At 45.6% G+C, this 20,205-nt stretch overlaps 1 protein-coding gene across 5 annotated transcripts in view; it reads left to right on the forward strand.

Moving 5' to 3' along the window:
* The first annotated feature begins 16,364 nt into the window (after positions 1-16,364).
* The window catches only part of RAB3IL1 (RAB3A interacting protein like 1), a 32,994-nt gene continuing 29,153 nt past the window's right edge, over positions 16,365-20,205 (forward strand). Inside the window, exon 1 of one of the 5 annotated variants that reach the window (XM_079988246.1) lies at positions 16,365-16,975. In XM_079988246.1, coding sequence (XP_079844372.1) covers positions 16,965-16,975 — 11 coding nt within the window. In that variant the 5' untranslated portion in view covers positions 16,365-16,964. The remainder of the gene's footprint in view (positions 16,976-20,205) is intronic. The other 4 variants (XM_079988245.1, XM_079988247.1, XM_079988249.1 and 1 more) reach the window with 4 other exon arrangements.

Below are 20,205 nucleotides of genomic sequence, written 5' to 3' on the forward strand. Positions count from 1 at the left end.
GATCCATGTGTCTCTGAGATCAGACTTCTCCTGGAATCTGGAGGTCGCCAACCCACTAGGACCTTCCCCTTGGTTAGACTCCTCCAGTTCCCCAATCTCCCAGTGGCGTAGCGTGGGGGGTGCAGGGGGGGCCGGGCGCACCGGGCGCAACATCTGGGGGTTAGGGTTAGGGGGCGCAAATCCATGGGTTAGGGGGCGCAAATTACTTGCCTTGCCCCGGGTGCTGACAACCCACGCTACGCCACTGCAATCTCCTCCCATTCCTTGTCATCTGACTGCCCTCTCCATGATGTCTCCACAAGACTCATGACCATTTCTCATATTCTAACCCTCAAATCTCGTCCTTGCTTTGCAGCCATTCTCCTTTCTCCCACCAATTCATCCACATAAAATCAGCCTTGCTCAACCTGGTGCCCTCCATATGTTGTCGGACTACAGCTCCCATCATCATTGGCCACACTGGATGGGGCTCCTGTGAGCTGGAGCCCAACAACATCTGGAGGGTACCAGGTTGGAGAAGACCTGCATAAACTCACTCTCACTCTGATGATGAGGATAACTATTTCCTAATGGTTTGATTCCATTTCATCTAGTAGGACAGGGGGAGGGGGCAGAAGGTGGGGTTTCTAGTTAAAAGTGCAGCATATAAAAGCTATAATGACCTTGTCAGCAACCTTCATCCCTTCCTCCCAAAACTTGTTGAGCCTGCTGAACTAAGCACCCAAATCTTGGTTTTTCACTGGGGTCAGCTCCCCCTGCTCCTCAGTAGGTTTTTAAATATTGCCAGTGGGACTAACCAAAGAGCTCAGTCATCTGCTTGTGTTGCCCACAAAGTGCCTCTCTTGGTCAGTCACACTTAATTCTTTAAACTATAGTTGGCAGGTGCTTTATCTGAGGGAGGATTCTTGTCCCTGCCTTCAAACATACCCTTCTTTCACATCCAGTCAATGTGGCTAGGAAGGGCCCGTTCCCAACTTCTCCTTCTTGGGTATCACTGCCTCAAACTCTCAGAGGCAGTTTAATTTTTTTGTCTTCACCTCAGGAGCTTAACCTCAGGGAGTCAAAATACTTTTGCCCCATTTCCTTCAGGGGGCAACTGAGTAAACTTTGCAACTGCCTTCTGCTGTGCAATCCAAGTTAGGCAGAAGTTCCTGTCCATCATTTCATCCTCAAACCCTGTGTCAACCTCTTGCCACTTGGTGCCACCCAGATATTTTGAGCTGCCTGGGGCTGATGGGAGCTGGAGTCGAAAGCAGGACACCAGTTTGACATTTATGGGGTCAGGGAGGGCCCCTTGAGGAGGTGGTACACCACAACCGCCTCCTTCAAGGCAGGTGGCACCCCCTCCCCTACAACAAGGCACTGGTGATTCCTTGGACCCACCTAGTGATTCCCTCTCAGCTAGACTGAATAAGCCAAGATGGGCAAGAGTTGAGAGGACAAGTCCCTTCAAGCAGTGTGTCCACAACCTACTGCCATTAATAACTGAAACCAGGACAGCTGGGCCTGATGGTGTGCTGAACAGCTCCTCTGGACTTCCTCTGTGTCGTCTAAATTTGTCTGGATAGGTGTGTTAGTCTCTTGCAGCAGAAATAGAAAAGATTCTTCTGGCACCTTAAAGACTAACACATTTATTACAGCATAAGCTCTCCTAGACCACAGTCCAATGAATGTCCATCTGATGAAGTGGACAGTAGTCCATGAAACCTTATGCCATAATAAATCTGTTGAGGCTGGATTCAACTAAGTTGCACTAGCAGAAGCCAGTCCAAAAAGACATGCCTGTGTAATGGGGTTCCCCCCCTTGTCCACCTGTGCGCTCCAATGGCCTCCACAGATCTGCTCAGGAGAGTCAGAAGAAACCCCAGAAGAGCATGCATGTCCAGAAATGTTTGTGCTCATGACAATCTTGTGGAATGATGTTGAATTCCACTCTCCATCTTTAAGGTGCCAAAGTCTCCTTGTCGTTTTCACATTTGAACTAACTAGCAGGTAGGTACAGCTGAATCTGTCAGTTTTTGTTTATCTCAGTTTCTAATCCTTCCACTCTTCAACTCAGTGCTCCACATTTCCACAGCAACCTGCAATTCTTTATTCTTTTTTTTTAACCCTCATGGAAATTCATTAGCGTTTTAGTGTGAATTTCTCCTAATAAACACATTTCTGTATGAAGTTTTAACTGACATACACATTTTTGAAAGTGATTCCCCCCCCTCCTGGTGTAAAGCATTTTTGCACCTTCTTTCCATGCCTTTTTGCATTTTGGTACATGTTATTTGGTTGCATCGCAAAATTCAGAGATGTACGAATTTCAAAAGATAGCTGTGTTTTAGTTCTCATATTAGTTCGAAAAGTGTTTCTTATTAAAATGCAAACAAAATCGAATTTCTTCCCCATCCCTGCCAGCAGGCTATGTTCTAGAAACATGACTTAGCACCATCTAGTGGTATCAAGTGGAATTGGCTTCTTTATCACCCCAATAACAGAGGTGCCTCTGGTCAATCACTATTTTGCTGGAGGGATTCAAGCGCATGTTGGGAATGTAGGTTTGTTCAATAAAAATGCATTAAAAGGCATTGTTGACCTAGTGCAGGGGTCTGCAACCTTTAAGACAAAAAGAGCCACTTGGACCTGTTTCCGAAGAAAAAAAAACTGGGAACCGCAAAACTCGTCATTATAAAAATATCTTTTTTGTCACTTTTTTATTATTTCTTTGTTTGACCCCTCAGAATTACTCCTCCTCATAGAAATAAATGTTAAATCAACAAGTTACCTTTTTTGTGTGTGTGTTCTTCACTCCCCTTCAAAACAGTGACCAGCGTACATGCCCCCTTTCAATGCAGTGACCAACGTACATGCCCCTTACAATGTAGTGGGCGGGCGGGCGGGAAGGTGACGTCGGGACGGTGCGTGACTAACGCACGCACCGCCCCCATGCGACATCACAGCCAGTACAGCGCCCGCCACAGTGGGGAGTGTTGGGGCGCACAATGCGCCCCCTCCCCTCGCTAGTATCTGCCCCGGAGCAGCGGCAAAGGTGTAAAAGAGCCACATGTGGCTCCGGAGCCGCGGGTTGCTGACCCCTGACCTAGTGCAACAAATCCATAATAAAAAAAGGATTTTTATGGTCAGGGAAGTGAAAGGGAAATGCACTGAAAAGTGTGGGATGGACGAATGACTAACAGGAAGACAGACACATAAACACTGCTAATCAGGACAAATGTTCATTGTCATATAACCACCACACAAACAAATGAGAATGAAAACCAAATAAAGACTGGATATAAGCTGACCTCCATGTAAGCTTTGGACAAGCAAATCAGGATGGATCCTCAATGATCTCCATACAGTGGTACCTCGGGTTACAGACGCTTCAGGTTGCAGACACTTCAGGTTACAGACTCTGCTAACCCGGAAGTAGTACCTCAGGTTAAGAACTTTACCTCAGGATGAGAACAGAAATCGTGTGGCAGCAGCAGAAGGCCCCATTAGCTAAAGTGGTACCTCAGGTTAAGAACAGTTTCAGGTTAAGAACGGACCTCCGGAACAAATTAAGTTCTTAACCCGAGGTACCACTGTATAGGGAAAAATTAATATGAAATAACTTTCCTTTAAAGTTTTCATTTTTAAAGAGAGGGGATGGAGAGAGAATATTTCTAATCTACACAACTGGAAAAGAAGCGAATTCAAGTATGGAAAGCTGGTCTCAGAAGCATTTTGCTTTGAAGAGGTTTTGTAGATAAAAACCTGGGAATTTGTAGATAAAAGATAAATAAACTATAATGGGTATTGATGCAGTATTGATCTATGACAGGGCCTTTTTTTGGTCTTCTGGTGTGAGTGCAAATATGAAGAACTGATCCTGTTTACCCATGCTCTAAGTTATAAGCCAAATCTAGCCCCCAGAAGTTTCCACATGTCCAGCGTTGGTGGAGTGTAATGTTGTTGGGTTTTTTTGTGTGTGTGTTTGGCTTTCCTGGGCATATAACCCTGAAGCAGTTTTGGAACATTTTGATTTTAAAATTTATTTCTTATTTTCTGTTGTTATGTGAAATGAGGGGTGTGTGACACCATATCTCCACTGTGGGGCAGGGAGGGGGGAAGTGAAGCTTTCCTTATGAATAAAATTGACTGGATAAAAAAAGAGGCTTGTAAAAAAGAGAATTGTATGCATATTAATTTGTATAAGGCTGGTCTGCAACTAAAGATTAAAAGAAAACAGAATAAGCAGCATTTCCCTATCCCTTCAATGAGTCTTCTTAATCTCTGTTACATGTACCGTACGTGGCATTTGATCTACTTAGCTGTAGCAGTGCCAAAGTGGCAGAAAAGGGGAATTTCTCCCATTGCTTTATTGAAACTGTTGCCTGAGCTCAGCCCAAGTACCACACACTTCCACATAGGTTGCATGCACAAGATCCGCCACTAGGAGGCTCCAGAGCATGGCCCATGATGGCTGTGACATTTCATTGCCACTCCTCATTGCAGCACTAGCCTTTGAAGAAGCTGGAAGTTTCTTGCGCTGCTCTCTTCCTTTCGCTCACTAGGAAAGAGGCTGTAAATTGTAATCTAGAATTATTCTGGCTCCATGTGAACTCAGACTCACACCTCAGCCTGCTCCCCCAAGGTGCCAGAGTAAAACTACAGATACTACATTACAGCTTGCAAACTCTCGGTCGTCCTTTCTCACATGGGACATTTCTGGAGTTAGAGCAAGAAGGAAAGAGGGAAGCAATATCCACACCTCTTTGCCTTGCCTTCCCACTCTACTGAATTTTCAACTGCACAGCTTCTGAATTATCAACTAGTGGCCACCCTCTGGACTGGTTGCACATAGGAAGGCAGGCAGGGGGGAATATGCTGAGAGCAGGCTAAGCTAGGTGGGGCAGTGCCCCATTTGTTCCCATGGGTCAGCCTCCATAGAATATCTTCCTATGCCTAATGCAGTATCTGAAAATCTGGCTGCCATACATGGTATCCATAGCGGAAGTGTGCTTTGTGGATGAAGTTCCTGTGATGTGCAAATAGCATATTGCCATGCAAGGAAAAAGTGTGATATATACCACACACTTATTATGTTTTCTTTTCTCACTGTTCCAAAGCTTTTTGGCATAAGTGGCATGGCGCCATACATACCAGTTTTGCCTTTATGTCCCTGAAAGACTGTCAGCATTTTGCAGGAGGGATTCAATCATATACTGGGAAATTTAGGTTTTGCACAATTAAAGTGGATCAAAGCATTCTGTTGCCCTAGAACAACAAATCTACTTTTAAAACGAAACGCACCTTTTCGTAGTTAGGAAATTGATGGGGAAATGAATTGAACTGGGGAATGAACAACTGATTAATGCAAAGCTGTATAAACATGCAGTCCAGAGGCATGCAGGATGAATACTCATTGTCGGATAATCTTCCTGCAAATAAATCAGAACAAATGTTCAGTCAAGACTGGATATAATCTAACCTCTGTATAAGCTTAGTTCAAACAAATCAGGGTGAATTCTCAATAAATAGGTTCATCCAGAAGAGGCCACAACTGGGCTTTAACCAACGCTTTGGAAGACTCTTTTCTACTTCAGGCTCTCCTCTTGTTCCCACTGGGATGGTTTCCTCTTCCATCTCTGCTTTCTGCACACCGGACGGGGCCATATCCCATCTGTTTTCACCTCTCTCCACTCCTTGGTTCTAGCATGTCTCTTTCCCCTGCCGCAGTTGTTTTGTAGCAAAAAGCGAATTCTTTAATGCTGACTGGGACATAATGTTGTCTTCCTTCCCTTGAACTGGAGATCTTTGAAACCGGAGATCTTAGATTCAACGGATCCCAGGGGGATCTTCTGTGCAAACATTCCATCCAGTTGTGCAAACATTCCACACAGCTGGATGAGGGGGACATGTGGCCGGCCGGAGCCTGTGTTTCCAAAGCCCTTGTTTTTCTTTTCTTAATTTTTAGGCAATCACACCATCTCTTAAAAAAAAAAACAACCAACAACAACTTCCAGGATACATGTCACATCATATTTTCATTCCTTTGCACCTGACTTTCCTGCAAACCTCAGTTTGGAAGCAAGGCAGGAAAAAAATGCTGCAAATTCTGGAGGCCACACTCTCTCACTGGCTTCAGATCAGCAGCTGGTATTCAGCAGTTTGTCTCCTGGCGCAGGCAGCTGCTCTCTGTCCTGCTAGAATGAAAAGCAAGGATCTCAGATGATTGTCTCCTGCAGCAAGTCATAGATCTTGACTCGCCGTCTGTCCCCTCAGAGGGTGGGGTGCTGGAAACCTCACACTGTACTATGGAGGAATTAGAGTAAGCACATTTTTATAAACACAGGCTGCAGACTTTGGCTGGGGGTGTTTAAAAGAGCTGAAATATGGAAAGCGAGAAGCAACAACGAAAGAGGCGCCAAGGCTCTGTTTTACATCAGCCGTTTCTCTGCTTTGCTAGGGTACGTGTGTGCTTGCACAGGCACTCAAGGTCAGAATTCCATATTATGAGGCTGGGCATAGGTTCTGTATTGGGAGGGGGGGCAAAAATGGTGGATAGGAGGGCTATTTAACCCTTTCTCTGTCTGATGATTCCCTCCTGCAAATGGCACCAGACCTTTTTTCTGCCTTTTCTCCTCCCCAAATGAAAGCAGCCTCACATGTCCTGGCCACCAAATACCCATCAGCCTTGCATGTGTGTTGCCTCAAGTTTGGGAACACATGGCAAAGTGCAATTCCACTCTAAGATAAAGCAGACTTTACCATATGTGGGGCTTGTGTCCAATAGCTTCCAACAGCAGGATGGGGGTGGGGGACATTTTTCAGGAATTCTCCCTTCCCCTGGAGCTGCCTGCCCTCCCCCCCCCATCAATTCTCTAAACTAGGACTCTCCAGGCCTCTAGAATAGATTTAGGGGGCGTGGAGGGCTGCAAGGAGGAAGGAATGGCCAGACATTGCTTCCCTCCCCTGATCCTCTGACAATAGTCTTACCATCAACTGATAGACACTGTTGAAGTCAACCCCCTGGTGTATTCCACAGTACAAGAGGGTAGACGGCATATCTCTGATACTGCAGGTAGTACACAGCCGTTATGACTAAGAGCCATTGATAACATCCTCTGCAAATTGATCCAATCCCTAGGTGAACTCATCCAAGTTGATGCCCATCACTACATCTTGTGATCACTACGTCACTATAGGAAGCTGCTTGATATTAAGTCAGACCATTGGGCCATAAAGCTCAGTATTGTCTACACTGGCTAATAGTGACTCTCCAGGTTTCAGACAAGGGAGATACTGGGGATTGAACCTGGGACCTCCTGCATGCAACGCAGATGCTCTCCCAATGAGCTACAGCTATGATTGCGCATGTGCACACCCACCCACCCACACAGTTCATCCGCACTTTGCTTTGCTCCCCTGCTTTCCCCCAGGAAAACCCACAGTTTAGTGCTGAATCAGAACAAACAGCAACTGGGTTTTCTGTGGATTGCTGTTTGTGCCAAAGAGCGGGTTTTCTGGGGGAAGCAGCAGGGCGAAGGCGAAACTGCTTGGACCCATGCTTTCTAAGCATGGGGTCAAGCAAAAATGTAGCCCAGCCCTTAGGCTCATTCTCTTTCACCGGCTGGTGAAGACTTTTTGATTCTAGCAGACTTTTGTTCTGTGAGGCAGATAGTGTTTGTAGATGGTGAATTTGGTTTTAAACGTTATGGTAGCAAATCCCATAATTTATGCACTGTGGGGAGGACTTCATTACCTCTGTCCTGAATCTTCCAACATACAGTGGTACCTTGGTTTAAGAACAGCTTAGTTTATGAACAACTTGAATTAAGAACGCTGCAAACCCGGAAGTAGGTGTTTTGGTTTGTGAACTTTGCCTTGGAAGCAGAACATGTTCCTCTTCCTGTGGAGTGTGTTCCATTTGTAAATTGAGTCCCACGCTGCTATGGGAAAGCACGCCTTGGTTTAAGAATGCTTTGGTTTAAGAACGGACTTCTGGAACGAATTAAGTTCGTAAACCAAGGTACCACTGTATAACTCTATTGAATGCCCCAGGTTCTAGCATGAGGAAGGGGAAAAAAGATGTCACTGCCCACTTTCTCTGCACCAGACCTAATTTGATACACTTCTGATATGGCCCTCCTTATGCATCTTGAATGCTAGTTCTCTCCCACAGATCCCCCATCAGATCTTCAAATAATTCACCTGGATGTTTTCATTTCTACACTTCCATAGTTTCCATCCTCAATGATGACTTTGTGAGACCCCAGGTGTCACCAGCATTTCTGTGAAAGCAGAACAACCTGAGCATTCTGCAGAGCTTTCACTCTTTCGGTTCTCACTTTGCTAATTTTTAATTTTCTGCACTTCTGAACTTGTGGATCTTCTACTCTGATGGCTTAAGATCTGGGAGTTAATTATTACATGGACTAATAAGTTACCAGAGCACCCTCTGTGCTGATGATTCATTTCCTTTCTTCTGGTCCTTGGAGGTAGCAAAGATTGGAGTTATGTGTTCTTCTGAGCCAGCAAGGGAGATATGTGGGGAAGCAAGGTCACACGCGTGCCCCTAATAAGAACTCTGTATTTTGATCTGCATCATGACGTTCCCCTAGCCCTGTTAAACCTGGAGGTTCCTCCTCATTCATTGCTGCTAGCTTTGTTCTCCACTCTCGAAACAGGGCAGTGTTCAGAGCCAGAACCAACTAGAGGCATGGTGTGTGTATGGAGACAAGGATTAAGGAAAGCAAAAGGCAACACAGAGAAAGGAGGGGTGGGCAGGATTATAGCTAGAACTTTAAAGGAGGCAAAATGGTATGAGAGGGAAATAAAGTGCTCTTTCCAAGTGTCTTTGTGTGTGAATCTTGGCAGGGGCACTGGTGGAGAGACCATGCCTTTCTTTATTCATCCGTTCATGTTTATTTAAAATATTTATTACCTGCTCTTTATCGCAATAGCAATCCCAGAGTGGCTTGCATAAAGAATTTAAAATACAAGCCGTACAGGAGAACATCATAAATACATTTACCTCATCACTTTCAGCAACCAGAAGACTAAAATAGGAGGGACAATCGGGCACAGGTATACATCAAACAGCTGTGGTCCTGGCAGTTTGACTCTGGAGGATGATGCACTGGCATGATGCCTTTGCCAAGCTGGTTCCCATCACACATTTTGAACTATGACTCCCATCAGCCCCAGCCAAAATGGCCAAGCTGGCTGAGGCTGATGGGAGGGCACTAGCCGGGCAAAAGATAGACTAGCCTATCTTCATCATCAGCTCATGAACGTCCTAGCAGTCTATCTGCTAGGGAAGTTTTTAATGTTTGAAGTTTTATTCAGTTTTTAATATTCTGTTGAAATAATAATAATAATAATAATAATAATAATAATCTTCACACTTTACAATTTCTCGTTGCCTTACAAACCTTGCCGCCATTTAAGATGGTTGCCGTGGGAGTAATCAAGTGATAAGCTTATCACATGCTAGCTTGCCTTTCATCAGTGGCTATTGTGTTTAACAAATACGGAGCCTCTATCTGCCATAGTTGCTGTTTGACAGACAGTTTCGCATAACTAAGCCGCCAGAGATAATCTGGTTGCTGACAAGTTGTTATTGCTTCCCAGCCATTATTTTAAATATTAGCTTCAACAGTGTCCATCAATGGATGCTTACATGCAAAGGCAGCAATATCTGCAAACCACAAAACAACGGGGTGCCAAACTTATATGATGTGTAAGAAACATGGAAACTGTTTCCACTGGCAGATTTCTGGGCACCAAATAAGTTCCTGAATTGCTCCGGATTCATGCAGATGCTAGCTTAGAATTGAGGTGATGACCTTTAGGGGTTGTCAACCAAAGACAAAGTTTGCAGCATAATAAAACAGGTGAGGAGAGAGAGAATTTCAGTAGGGCAGTGATGGGATGGTGACTTGTGCATAGCTGTTAACTGCTTGTCAAAACACTCTAGCAGAGTTGGACAATCTGTGTCCTGGGGGCTGTATCCACACCCCTGGAGGTTGTTTTTTTGTGGTTCACCAAAACCCCCTAAAATCTGCCATTTTAACTTTAAAAATGTGTTTTAGTTTAGTGGCTGGGAGCAAGAGTGGAGAACAGTGGGCTGGGTTAGACCTCCTTTCTCTCCCCCAGGCTGCAGAGAAGACCAATATAATGCAAACGTCTTTCAAGGAGCTCAAAGAGACCTCCGCAAGTAGCCTCTCATACAGACACCATGCAGGGCTACACAGATAGCTTGAGCACGTGACCCTTATCATGTGCCTACAGGCCACGAGGGCACAGTTCAGGCCCCTCTGCCACATGAGGATAAACTTCCCAGTGGTAAGAGCTCTCTGATGGTGGAAGAAGAGACTCTCTCAGAAGGAGGTGGCTTCTCCTTCAGCTGGAATTACTTAAGTGCAGGCTAGATGGCCATCTGCCCAGGGGTGGAACATAAAAATACATAGGAAGCTGCCTTGTGCCAAGTCAGACCACTGATCCATTTGCCTCAGTATTGTCTGCACTGACTGGCTCTCCAGGATTTCAGATGGGGGCATCTGCTTCCAGCCCTACCTTGAGATGTCAGGGGTAGAACATGAAACCTTCTATATGCCAAAGAGATGCTCTGCTACTGAGCTGCAGCCCTTCCTAGGATGCTGCCTTGCATCCAGGGTTGGCCTGGATCGCCTTCCCGCTCTATGACCTGTTAGCCACCCCGATCTATATAAAAAAATGGAAAAGCCACCCTGAGCATTGGGGCCACATACGCAATTTGGCTTCGCCTACCAATTTCTCGACCTCATGCTTGCAGGCTTTCCAGCTTTCTTTAAAGCTCATGTGTCACAAAGGCTTCAAATCACAACCATCTAACCTTCCATCTAACCTCCATTTGAAACCCCTCTCCCCCCACCCCTCGGCTGCTGTCCATGTTTATTTCCTGTGCGGTATTATTTCTCTAAACTCCAGTCTTTCCTGCTGAGCCAATTAAAGCTGTCTCAGCACTCGGTCTGAGGGGATCCTGCATTCCAGACCGTTATGCATTTCAGAAGGGAATGAGCCACAGTCAGGATCTGGTGCCAATTTAAATCCCCAGCCATATGTTATTGCAATTGATTGGCTCCTCCAGCTGCACAGCTGAAACTGCTCTGGAGTTGGTTTTGGCAAAATGGCCTGCACAGTGAAGGGACTTTTCCTTTTTCTTCCTGATACAGGCAACTGAGAAGTATTTTTTTCCATTAGTGATTGATGAAGTGGACTCTAGTTCATTAATGCTATATACCTGAGTCTTAAGTTGCTGTTTGATTCATGTTTAAATTATATAGGCGATGCCTTAGTTTCTGTGCTGACATTTTAACATTGTTTGGACCTCCTTGCATTTCACATCTTTCATTATGTTGTTGTTCTCTAAACTGCCTTGTTAGGGCCATGACTTAAAAGGTAGTGAAGAAATACGTAAATAAATAAAATGCTTGTAATAGATGTGCTGGAAGATGCTTTGTGGTTTTTGCTAGAGCAGACTCACCCAGCTATCCCTCTGGAAGTTCTATCATTAGCACATTCCTTCTCCCTCAGCTATCATTTCCTTGCTTTCGCTTTGAAGCCAATTTGTGTGGGGGTGGGGGTGTTGCTATTCCTAAGGCTTCAGTTTAAATAATGTTGTTGTTGTTGTTGTTGTTGTTGATGATGATGATGATGATAAAGTGATTTGTAGACTATTAGGTGCTGGCTCAGGATGCATGGCACATACTAAAATGAGGCTGCATTTTAAGCTGCATGTTAAGCCATATTTTAATTAACTGTTTGTTTGTTTGTTTGTTTGTTTGTTTGTTGTTTTTCTATTACGTTTTATTGTAATTCATATTTGGTGTTAGCCGCCCTGAGCCCAATCCTGGCTAGGGAGGGCGGGGTATAAATAAAAATTTACTATTATTATTATTATTATTATTATTATTATTATTATTATTATTATTTTGCTTCCATGAACTGGGTCTGTAACACAACCAGCTATTGGCTAGATTGCTCTGTCTGTCTGTCTGTCTCTGAATTCTTTCCATCCTGCATTAGCAACATTCTTTTCTTTTTAACCTGAGGACATATGCCTTGTCTTTGATAGCCAGACTCACCCTGCTGTCACCATTTTAAAGCATTAATATATGCATGAATACAAATAAAGTTATATGAACTCTTGTCAGGTGTTTCCCACTTTTATCAGTTTGTACTGGGTTAAACCACAGAGCCTAGGGCTTGCCGATCAGAAGGTCGGCGGTTCGAATCCCCGTAATGGGGTGAGCTCCCATTGCTCAGTCCCAGCTCCTGCCAACCTAGCAGTTCGAAAGCACAAAGTGCAAGTAGATAAATAGGTACCACTCCAGTGGGAAGGTAAACGGCATTTCCGTGCGCTGCTCTGGTTCACCAGAAGCGGCTTAGTCATGCTGGCCACATGACCCGGAAGCTGTACGCCGGCTCCCTTGGCCAATAAAGTGAGATGAGTGCCACAACCCCAGAGTCTTCCACGACTGGACCTAATGGTCAGGGGTCCCTTTACCTTTTACTGGGTCACTAGCAAGGCTGTAGTCTGTACTTTCCCATTTTAAAACATGGCTCCTGGTGGCCATTTCACATAAAGCTGACAGTTCATTATATGGAGTAGAGCAAAACTATATACTCGTGATTGCCACTCTGCACAGCAAGTAGGGATGCTACCAAATTTTGTACATACTGGAATTAGTTAGCAGATTCCCCATCTTGGACAGATTCCTCAACAAATTGGCTATGGAATCTGGTGGTGGTTCCAGAAAATCCCCTGGAAGGGGAAGAAGCACACATGCTTTTGGGCTTTCTTTGTATAAGAGACTTTGTGCATATGGAAAGATCTCTTGTTATGATTCAGGTCAAGGATACCAGCCAGTCCTAAGCTAAGCATGAGGCTTCCGTACATTAGAAAAAAGGCCAGCAGCTGTTCTGAGCTGCGCTTTTGTTCTGGAATCTGAAATGATTATTTGTCAGACTCTGGATGGAAAAAATCCCATTGTCCTAGAGAACTAACTTGAGTGAAACAGAACAGTTCCACTCACATTTAGTTGAAGTGATTTGAGGGCATATGGGCACACTTATACAATGTCCAAATTTTCATAACTCTTTCACCTCAACATGGGTAATGGAAAATGGGCTTATATTTGTGTAAATCCCGAATTTGCATGTCAGTTCCTACATACAGCAGTAATTTCATGTGTGAGTCTCACTGAACATATTGGAATTGCTAGATTTGCCAACCTGTGAACTGGCTGCAACACACTCTACATTTGTTCCTTTTCCCCAAGCAAGTTAAACAATGCATTTTTACTTTGCTCAAGTTGCCATTGCACAACGTCGAACAACCTCATACGCTCACAGTGGAAAGACCTTATCTGGAGGGTGATGTTCAGTTCCAGGAATTACAATTTAAGAAGGATGTTGACAAACTGGAAAGGATTCTGGGCAGAGTTACGAGGATAATAAAAGGACTTAGAGACAAACCATAGGAGCAAACATTACACAAACTTGGTATGTTTTGCCTACCGAAAAGGACTTTGGGGAGAAACCAGTTTATAGCTTTCAAAATGTTTATAAGGGTGTCAGAAAGATGGAGAAACAGTTGTTTGTCATGCCCGCTTATCATTAGTGACTAATGGTAGGATAAGAAGCAGGGCCCCTAATCTGGAGAACACCCATACAATCAGCAAGAGATTTTTTTACCCCCATGTAACACTGTGAATGGCTTTGTAAATTCCTCTTGTGGAATTTGTTTGGGAAATAAAGGGAAACATACCACTCACATACTGTACATCCATGTAATAGGCATAAAAGGGCTTGCGGAATTACGGTCATCATCCTGGATTAAAATGCTACCAAGAGGATAAGGACTGCAATCCTATGCATGCTTGTTGGGCCAAGGAGTAAGATTTCTGTAGCTGGAACTTCTGGGCTTTATAATAATGAGTTCACATGCATGAGACAAGAAGCAAGAAACATAGAAATCTGCCACTTTCTTCAGACCTGTTAACAGCTTTGGACATCTTTTTTTTCTTTTGTCCTAAAATGTAGAAAGTTAGTGGAGGTTGGGGCAGGAAAATTGGAGCCCCCATGCTGCTAAAAGCTGCTATCTAAAATTACCGTTCAAGATGGGACTGGATGGCCCAGTAAGTCTGGTCTTACTTTAAAAGTTAAATGAACTTGCATTTGAGTGTAGCAGGTGTTGCTGACCCTCTGAAGTACTATATAGTTTTGATGCATTAGAATGAAATGGGATTTTGATATTAATATATGAACATGAAAGCTTCAGAACCCTCCTGGATCAGACCAAAGGTGTATCTAGTTCAGAATCCTGATGGTTCATGTTATTGTTTATTTTTTACCACTTTTGCCATGGATGGGCTGCTGCTGTTTCACCTGATATTTATGCAACAGCAATTGGAACCTTGTTTTTGAAGAGCATGGGATTAAGGGGGCAGCATGTCTTTTTTTTTATCAATAACTCTGAATTTGTCCAATGGGAGTGACATGCTGCAGGAAGAAGTTATGACAATCAGCTATGAGTTAAATGCAAGAGAGAGAAACCTGACATTTTCATTTGCTTCTGGCTTTCCATGAAACTACATCTAGACAAGACATCAGCATTACCCAACCTCAAGGACATCTTGATATGCCAAAGACAGTCTGTTGCTTACATAGCATATCTGTCTCTTCTTCCCTCCCTACTTGCTTCTCTTTATTACCACAATATTCAAGGGCAACAGAGGGAACACTTAAAAAAATTATTATACATCATCAGTGTCTGTGGTGTTTATAAAGGGGAAACAAATGTCATTTTTGCTATTAAGGAGGCCAGGAAAATAATGTGCCTTTACATTAAAGTCCTGTGGAAATGCATGAAAAATACATGGTTCTGATCCAACGCATTATTACAGCCACTCTTTTCCTGAATTCTAGTATGTTTCAGCAGCGAAAGAAAGGCTATGCCACCTTAAAAGACTTTTCAAATGTACGGTACTTTCGGCAAGAGCTTTTATAGGTAACTTCCTCTTTAAACATTTGTGAAGCATAATTCCAGGGAAACAGACCCTTTCCTCTATTAGGTCTGGTGAAGAAGGGGAAGAAGTTGCTCTATAACATCAATTTCTTGTCACATTTCAGTAGGGCTTTAATATAAAGGTGTATTATTTCTCTAACAGCAACATATCTCGCCTACATAAACCTGAAAATCCATGCATAGTGATGGTGGATGACAATAACAATGTGTTCCTTTGAGTGCTTCCCCTCACCTGAGACCTTTGAATCAGGTATAGCAAGCCTGTCATGCTTTGCTGACACGCTGTTGAACTGCCTCCCCACTGAAGCAGGGGCTGTAAGACTGCCTGTCACATTGCACATTTCCTTGAAAGCTGTTCCCAATGAACTCAAGTTGACTTCCAAGTCAAAATGTGAGGGATGGGCCCCTGACCTTCAGAGTCTTGAAATCCAATTACATAGATGTATTTGTTCAGATTGCTTTAATGCACACTTGAGCAATTGCTCTCGATGTCAGGGGGAGCTTTCTTCGGAGTAAACAGGCACAGCCCAAGATTGGTAAGCCACGCAGCCCTTAAAGGCTCAGGGTTTGGCAACATTTAAAAGCAATTTGTCATCATATAAAAACTGCTCAAATTATGATGTCAGTGGAGAGAGACTGGCCCCTTTCCTTTGGTGACCCCCCTCCCAATGTATTTATAAGGCTATGAGAGGGCAGTTTGCCTAAAATTGGGGAGAGGAGAGGGGTGTGTGTAGGTCCATGAATTATTTCTACTGATAATTCCAGCCATGGGCTTAGCCCAGATTTTTGTTAGTGGGGCAGACTTTTTTGGTGGGGGACCTCAGATTTGTATTGATTTTGATTGATTTAAGGTGAGTAGCTGCAGCCCCTTGGCTATGCCAATGTTTCCAGCCAGGGGTGCCAACTTGAATAAAATATTGGGGCAGGGGCAGGTAAGCCCCACCCTTAATAAGTGATCAGAAGACGTGGCACATGCATGCCCATCAACTCCGGCACCAGGCTAGTAAGTAGGAGCTGCCTTATAGGGAGTCACCACTGGTGCTTCTAGGGTCTTCACTGACTGGCAGATCTGCAGGCAGGGGTCCCTCCCAGCCCCACCAGGGCGTGCCTGAGACTGGACCCGGGAGCTTCGTTGCGCAAAGCAGGCACTCTGCCACTGAGCCACACAGCCTCTCCCAAGGGTCCGGGCAGAGTTTTTATAAGAACTTCGGTTGCGCCCGGTATCTCTGTCTTAACAACAATTTTGTAGAGCCGCGCGGCGAGCGTTATGCGATCCACGTCTCCTCCCTCCGTTGCTTTGGTCCTGCATCCAAGGCGAGACGCTTGAAGAGCGGAGGCGGCGGGGGGCGCATCTTAGTGAGAATGCCTGAATCCGGGAAGAAAGCCCAAGCTGGCAGGGCTGGCGTGGAAAAAAGGAATTGGGGGTTGTGCAGAGAGTCACGCCGGCCCCGTCACTCGAATGCAACGCAGAGGAGGCCCACGCGAAGGGAGGGGCAGCCCGCGCTGGGGCGCCGCGCAGAACCCGAGTGAATGGATGGGGGGGGGGTGTTGTGGGGGGGCGGTCACGTGACTCGCCGGCGAGCTGGATGTGCACGTGCATCTTGGCGCTGTGGAAGTGGGGGGGGGGCCGAGGAGGAGAGCCTCCCGAGAGGTCACGTGACCCCTCCCGCCTGCTGACTCCCCCCCCCCCTGCCCTGCAGAGACGCGCCGGCGAGCAGTTGCCTGGAAGGGCTTCTCCGCCACTGCAGCAGCGGAGCTGGCAGGGAAGGAGCGCAGGGAGAGGCGGATCGATCGCCGTCTCCCCGAGACTTCTTCCATGGCTGCGCCCGCCTCCCCTTCCTCCTCCTCCTCCTCGTGAGCCTCTTTCTCTCTCTCCCTCTCCGGGCCACGTCCTTGGAAGCGCAGCGGAGGCAGCATGTGGAGAGGGTAGGTGGGGAGCCCTCCTGCGGGGGCCCGTTTCCAGCCGGGATGCGGAGGCAGGGAGAGGCGGCCCTGGCACTTGCCCTGGCCTTTTGTCCTCTGTCTCTTTCAGCTGCACCTCGGGGAAGGAATGCGCCGCTTGCTTTTGCAGGGAAGGGAAGGAGCGGCGGGAGGCGGCGGGGGAAAGTGGCGGGATCCGGGAGGGAGGGAGGGAGAGACGGGGTCCCGAGCCCTGGCGGGAAGACGCGGCTGTCGGGGCGGGCGGCGAGGTGACTCCCTGGACCTTCCGGGTGCCGTCGAGGCTCTGCGCGGCCTCCCTCCCGCTCGCCTTCCCCCGTTGCCGGTCGCAAACTTTCTCCCGGACGCTTGGGATGCCGCTGCCCGGAACGAGGCAATGCCGCCGGGTGCGGGTTGCCGTCTAGTTCCCGCAACGCCGGAGAGCGTTAATAACCCTGTCTCTAGAAGATTTAGCGTCCAAACTCCGTTTTAAAAACCCAGCCTCCCCGCCAACCCTGCAAGGTAGGCTACTGTCACCCCCATTTTACAGACAGAGACTCCCGTTTACTTTGCATGCAATGCGGTCCCACAGCTAGTTTGGGAAGTGGTGTAGGCAGGACACAAGCCGCAAATCATTTCGGTTCCTAATACTACGTGCCCCACCCCATAAAAAAAGAAAACAATCCAGCTTCAGACCGAACTGAGAAAAACAAAGGACCTGGCCGCATTTTAAGCAGGTACACAGCCAAGGGAGAAAGGACTGTCCCAGGTGAAACCTTGACTGACCTGTACTTGGAATAACTTCATGTTTTGCCACTAAGGGCAGATATACAGGACAGAGGATGGGTTTAAGATGCAGGGCAGCACAGTTAGCTTGAGCGTTAGGAAGATGTTTCTTATGAGCCTCCAGTTTGATTAAATTCCTAGTTAGATGTGCTGCCTATTTTCCCCTGAGGGCATTTCTACTCATTTAAGCATTAAAACCAATCCACACCAAATTGGCTGGGATATACGTTGGATTCCTCTTTTGTGTTTTCTCATAAATTCACAAAGTTGGAAAGCAGAACAACTGGAGCATCTTAGAGGGTTAAAATCACTTTTTAAGTGCCAGTGTGTAGCAATAGACTCAGTCCCCAGGATTTTATTGGAATTCTTAGGGGCTCTATTCAAGAGCAGTTTGGTACTCTCTTGGTGTTTGGCTTGAGAGAAGGACCATGAGTTTTACAATACACAGTAAGCTGTTTGCTCCTGGGAAGAAACAGCTTTGGCACTCTCATGCCCTCATGCTCAGGATTGCAAAGGGAGGCTTAAAGTAAGTGATTTTGCTTCTAGGAAGGGAATGGAAAATTCTGAAAATCCAGTTCTTCATCTTTGGATGCCAGTGGCTTGTCTGATCGCTGCTGATGAATAGGGGACCATGACCTCCGGTTTGTTGCAGAAATATTAGCCACAGAGAAGGGAATTGCACCCCCCACCCCCATGCTGAAAAGTTTTCTGGTTGGCAAAACGAGATAAATGAGGCACATCAAAACCCTGCAGTGACCTTGGTTTAATTGTTGACATGCTGTCAAAGTCTCTAGGACATCAGAGATGCTGCCTGCATCATGTGACAACCAGATACTGTGGGCTCTCGTGGCAAGGCTTATTTGAGGAATTCTGTGCAAGGGGATCCAGTCTGAAGCAGTGGCTATTAAGAAGCATGGTAATTTCAAACCTTTGGGTACATTTGTTGCAAAGTGTGCACATTTTACCTGTGCCTGGAAAAAAATCATGCGGGTTTACATCAAAATTTGTCTAGGCATCCATCCATTCATTCTTGCACCACAGTGCTAGCTTTAGTTAAGGATGTCAAATGAGGCTAGAGAAACTCTGGCCTGTGCCTTTCCTTCTTGCAGCCTCCCCTGCACAACAGTTATGCTTAAAAAGCAGGTTCCATAGTTGTCAAGGGGAGCTGACTTTTAAGCCTATTTGCTGCAGGGGGTATTTTCGCTGTATGTCTCATAGGTGAGGTGGGAAGAGTTAACCTTCTGTTCCTGCATGTTGTGGGGTCCCCCCATTTTTGTTCACCCCTGCTGCACAGCAATTAGGCTAGGAAAAAAACAGCTTTGCCCTGGTGCAGAAGATTCCTATTTTTGTTCTAAGCTTTAGAATCAAATTTGGGGGTTGTATATGACATCTGCGCAAGACAGGCTCTTGATCTGTAAAAGCAGAAGTTTGAGGAATAACATGATTTGCTAATTAAAGTACAGCAGTGAGCCCCTGAAAACAAACCTGTCAGCATTGTTCCCGTACTAATAGTTGGTGCTACTGTAATACAATCCTGTATTCAGAAGGCCGCAGTGAAACTTTATCAATTTGTGTAGCAAACCTTATGATGCTGTATAGTTTTCCAGCTACTAACAGCCTCTCCACATTAGTAAAAGAAGGCAAGACTTTGTACAGTGAAACATAGATGGCATCTATTCTGGAGTGCAAGGATTAGTAGAATGGCAAAGAGCAGGCTTATCCTTGCATCGGCAAGGGAGTATTTTTGTTCTCTTGGTGACAGAGCATATTCCTAGCAGATTTGGGAGTGGATGATGAGAATCATTGGGACACGCTCTGATGTGTGTGCTCCCTGCAGAATTGTGCTGAAAGTGTCCCACAGGCTTTTTGTACAGGAAACAGCCCTGTCTGATCAGTTCTGCAGGAAACCGCCAGGGCCTCCTGTTAAAAATGCAGATCTTGCACGTTTACACCCACCCTGCTTCATTTTGGCAGAATCTGACTTAATACTTCCCATTGTGAAGACACTTGATGATATGCATTGGGCTCCTGAACTAGATTTGCAGGATGAAGTCCACATCCAGCTTAGGGTTGCTACCCGAAGGGCTCCCAAACAGAGACTGCATTTGTGAAACAATTAAGAGAACAAAGTTATTACTTGTGTCAGAACATTGACAGCACTTCTGTCCTGTTAAACAATGTAGCAGATGTAATACACTTAGGGAGATGTACTATATCTTAAAACTTAATCAGGGACAGTTCATTGAGATAAGAAGCAGGGGGCAATTCTAATCCAGTCTAACAGTAGCCACAGCACAGTGTGTGTGAATCTGTGTCCCCGTCTTGATGTCCATAGCTTCCAACTGGTCAGCCAATTCAAACAATGTGTGATAAATGAGCGGGGCAGAAATAGGAGTAAAATGACAAGCTGCCATCCATGGGCATTTATCTGGAGATATGACACATGTTGCATG

The sequence above is a fragment of the Podarcis cretensis genome, assembly GCF_951804945.1.
Source record: "Podarcis cretensis genome assembly, chromosome: 1".
Lineage (NCBI taxonomy): Eukaryota > Metazoa > Chordata > Lepidosauria > Squamata > Lacertidae > Podarcis > Podarcis cretensis.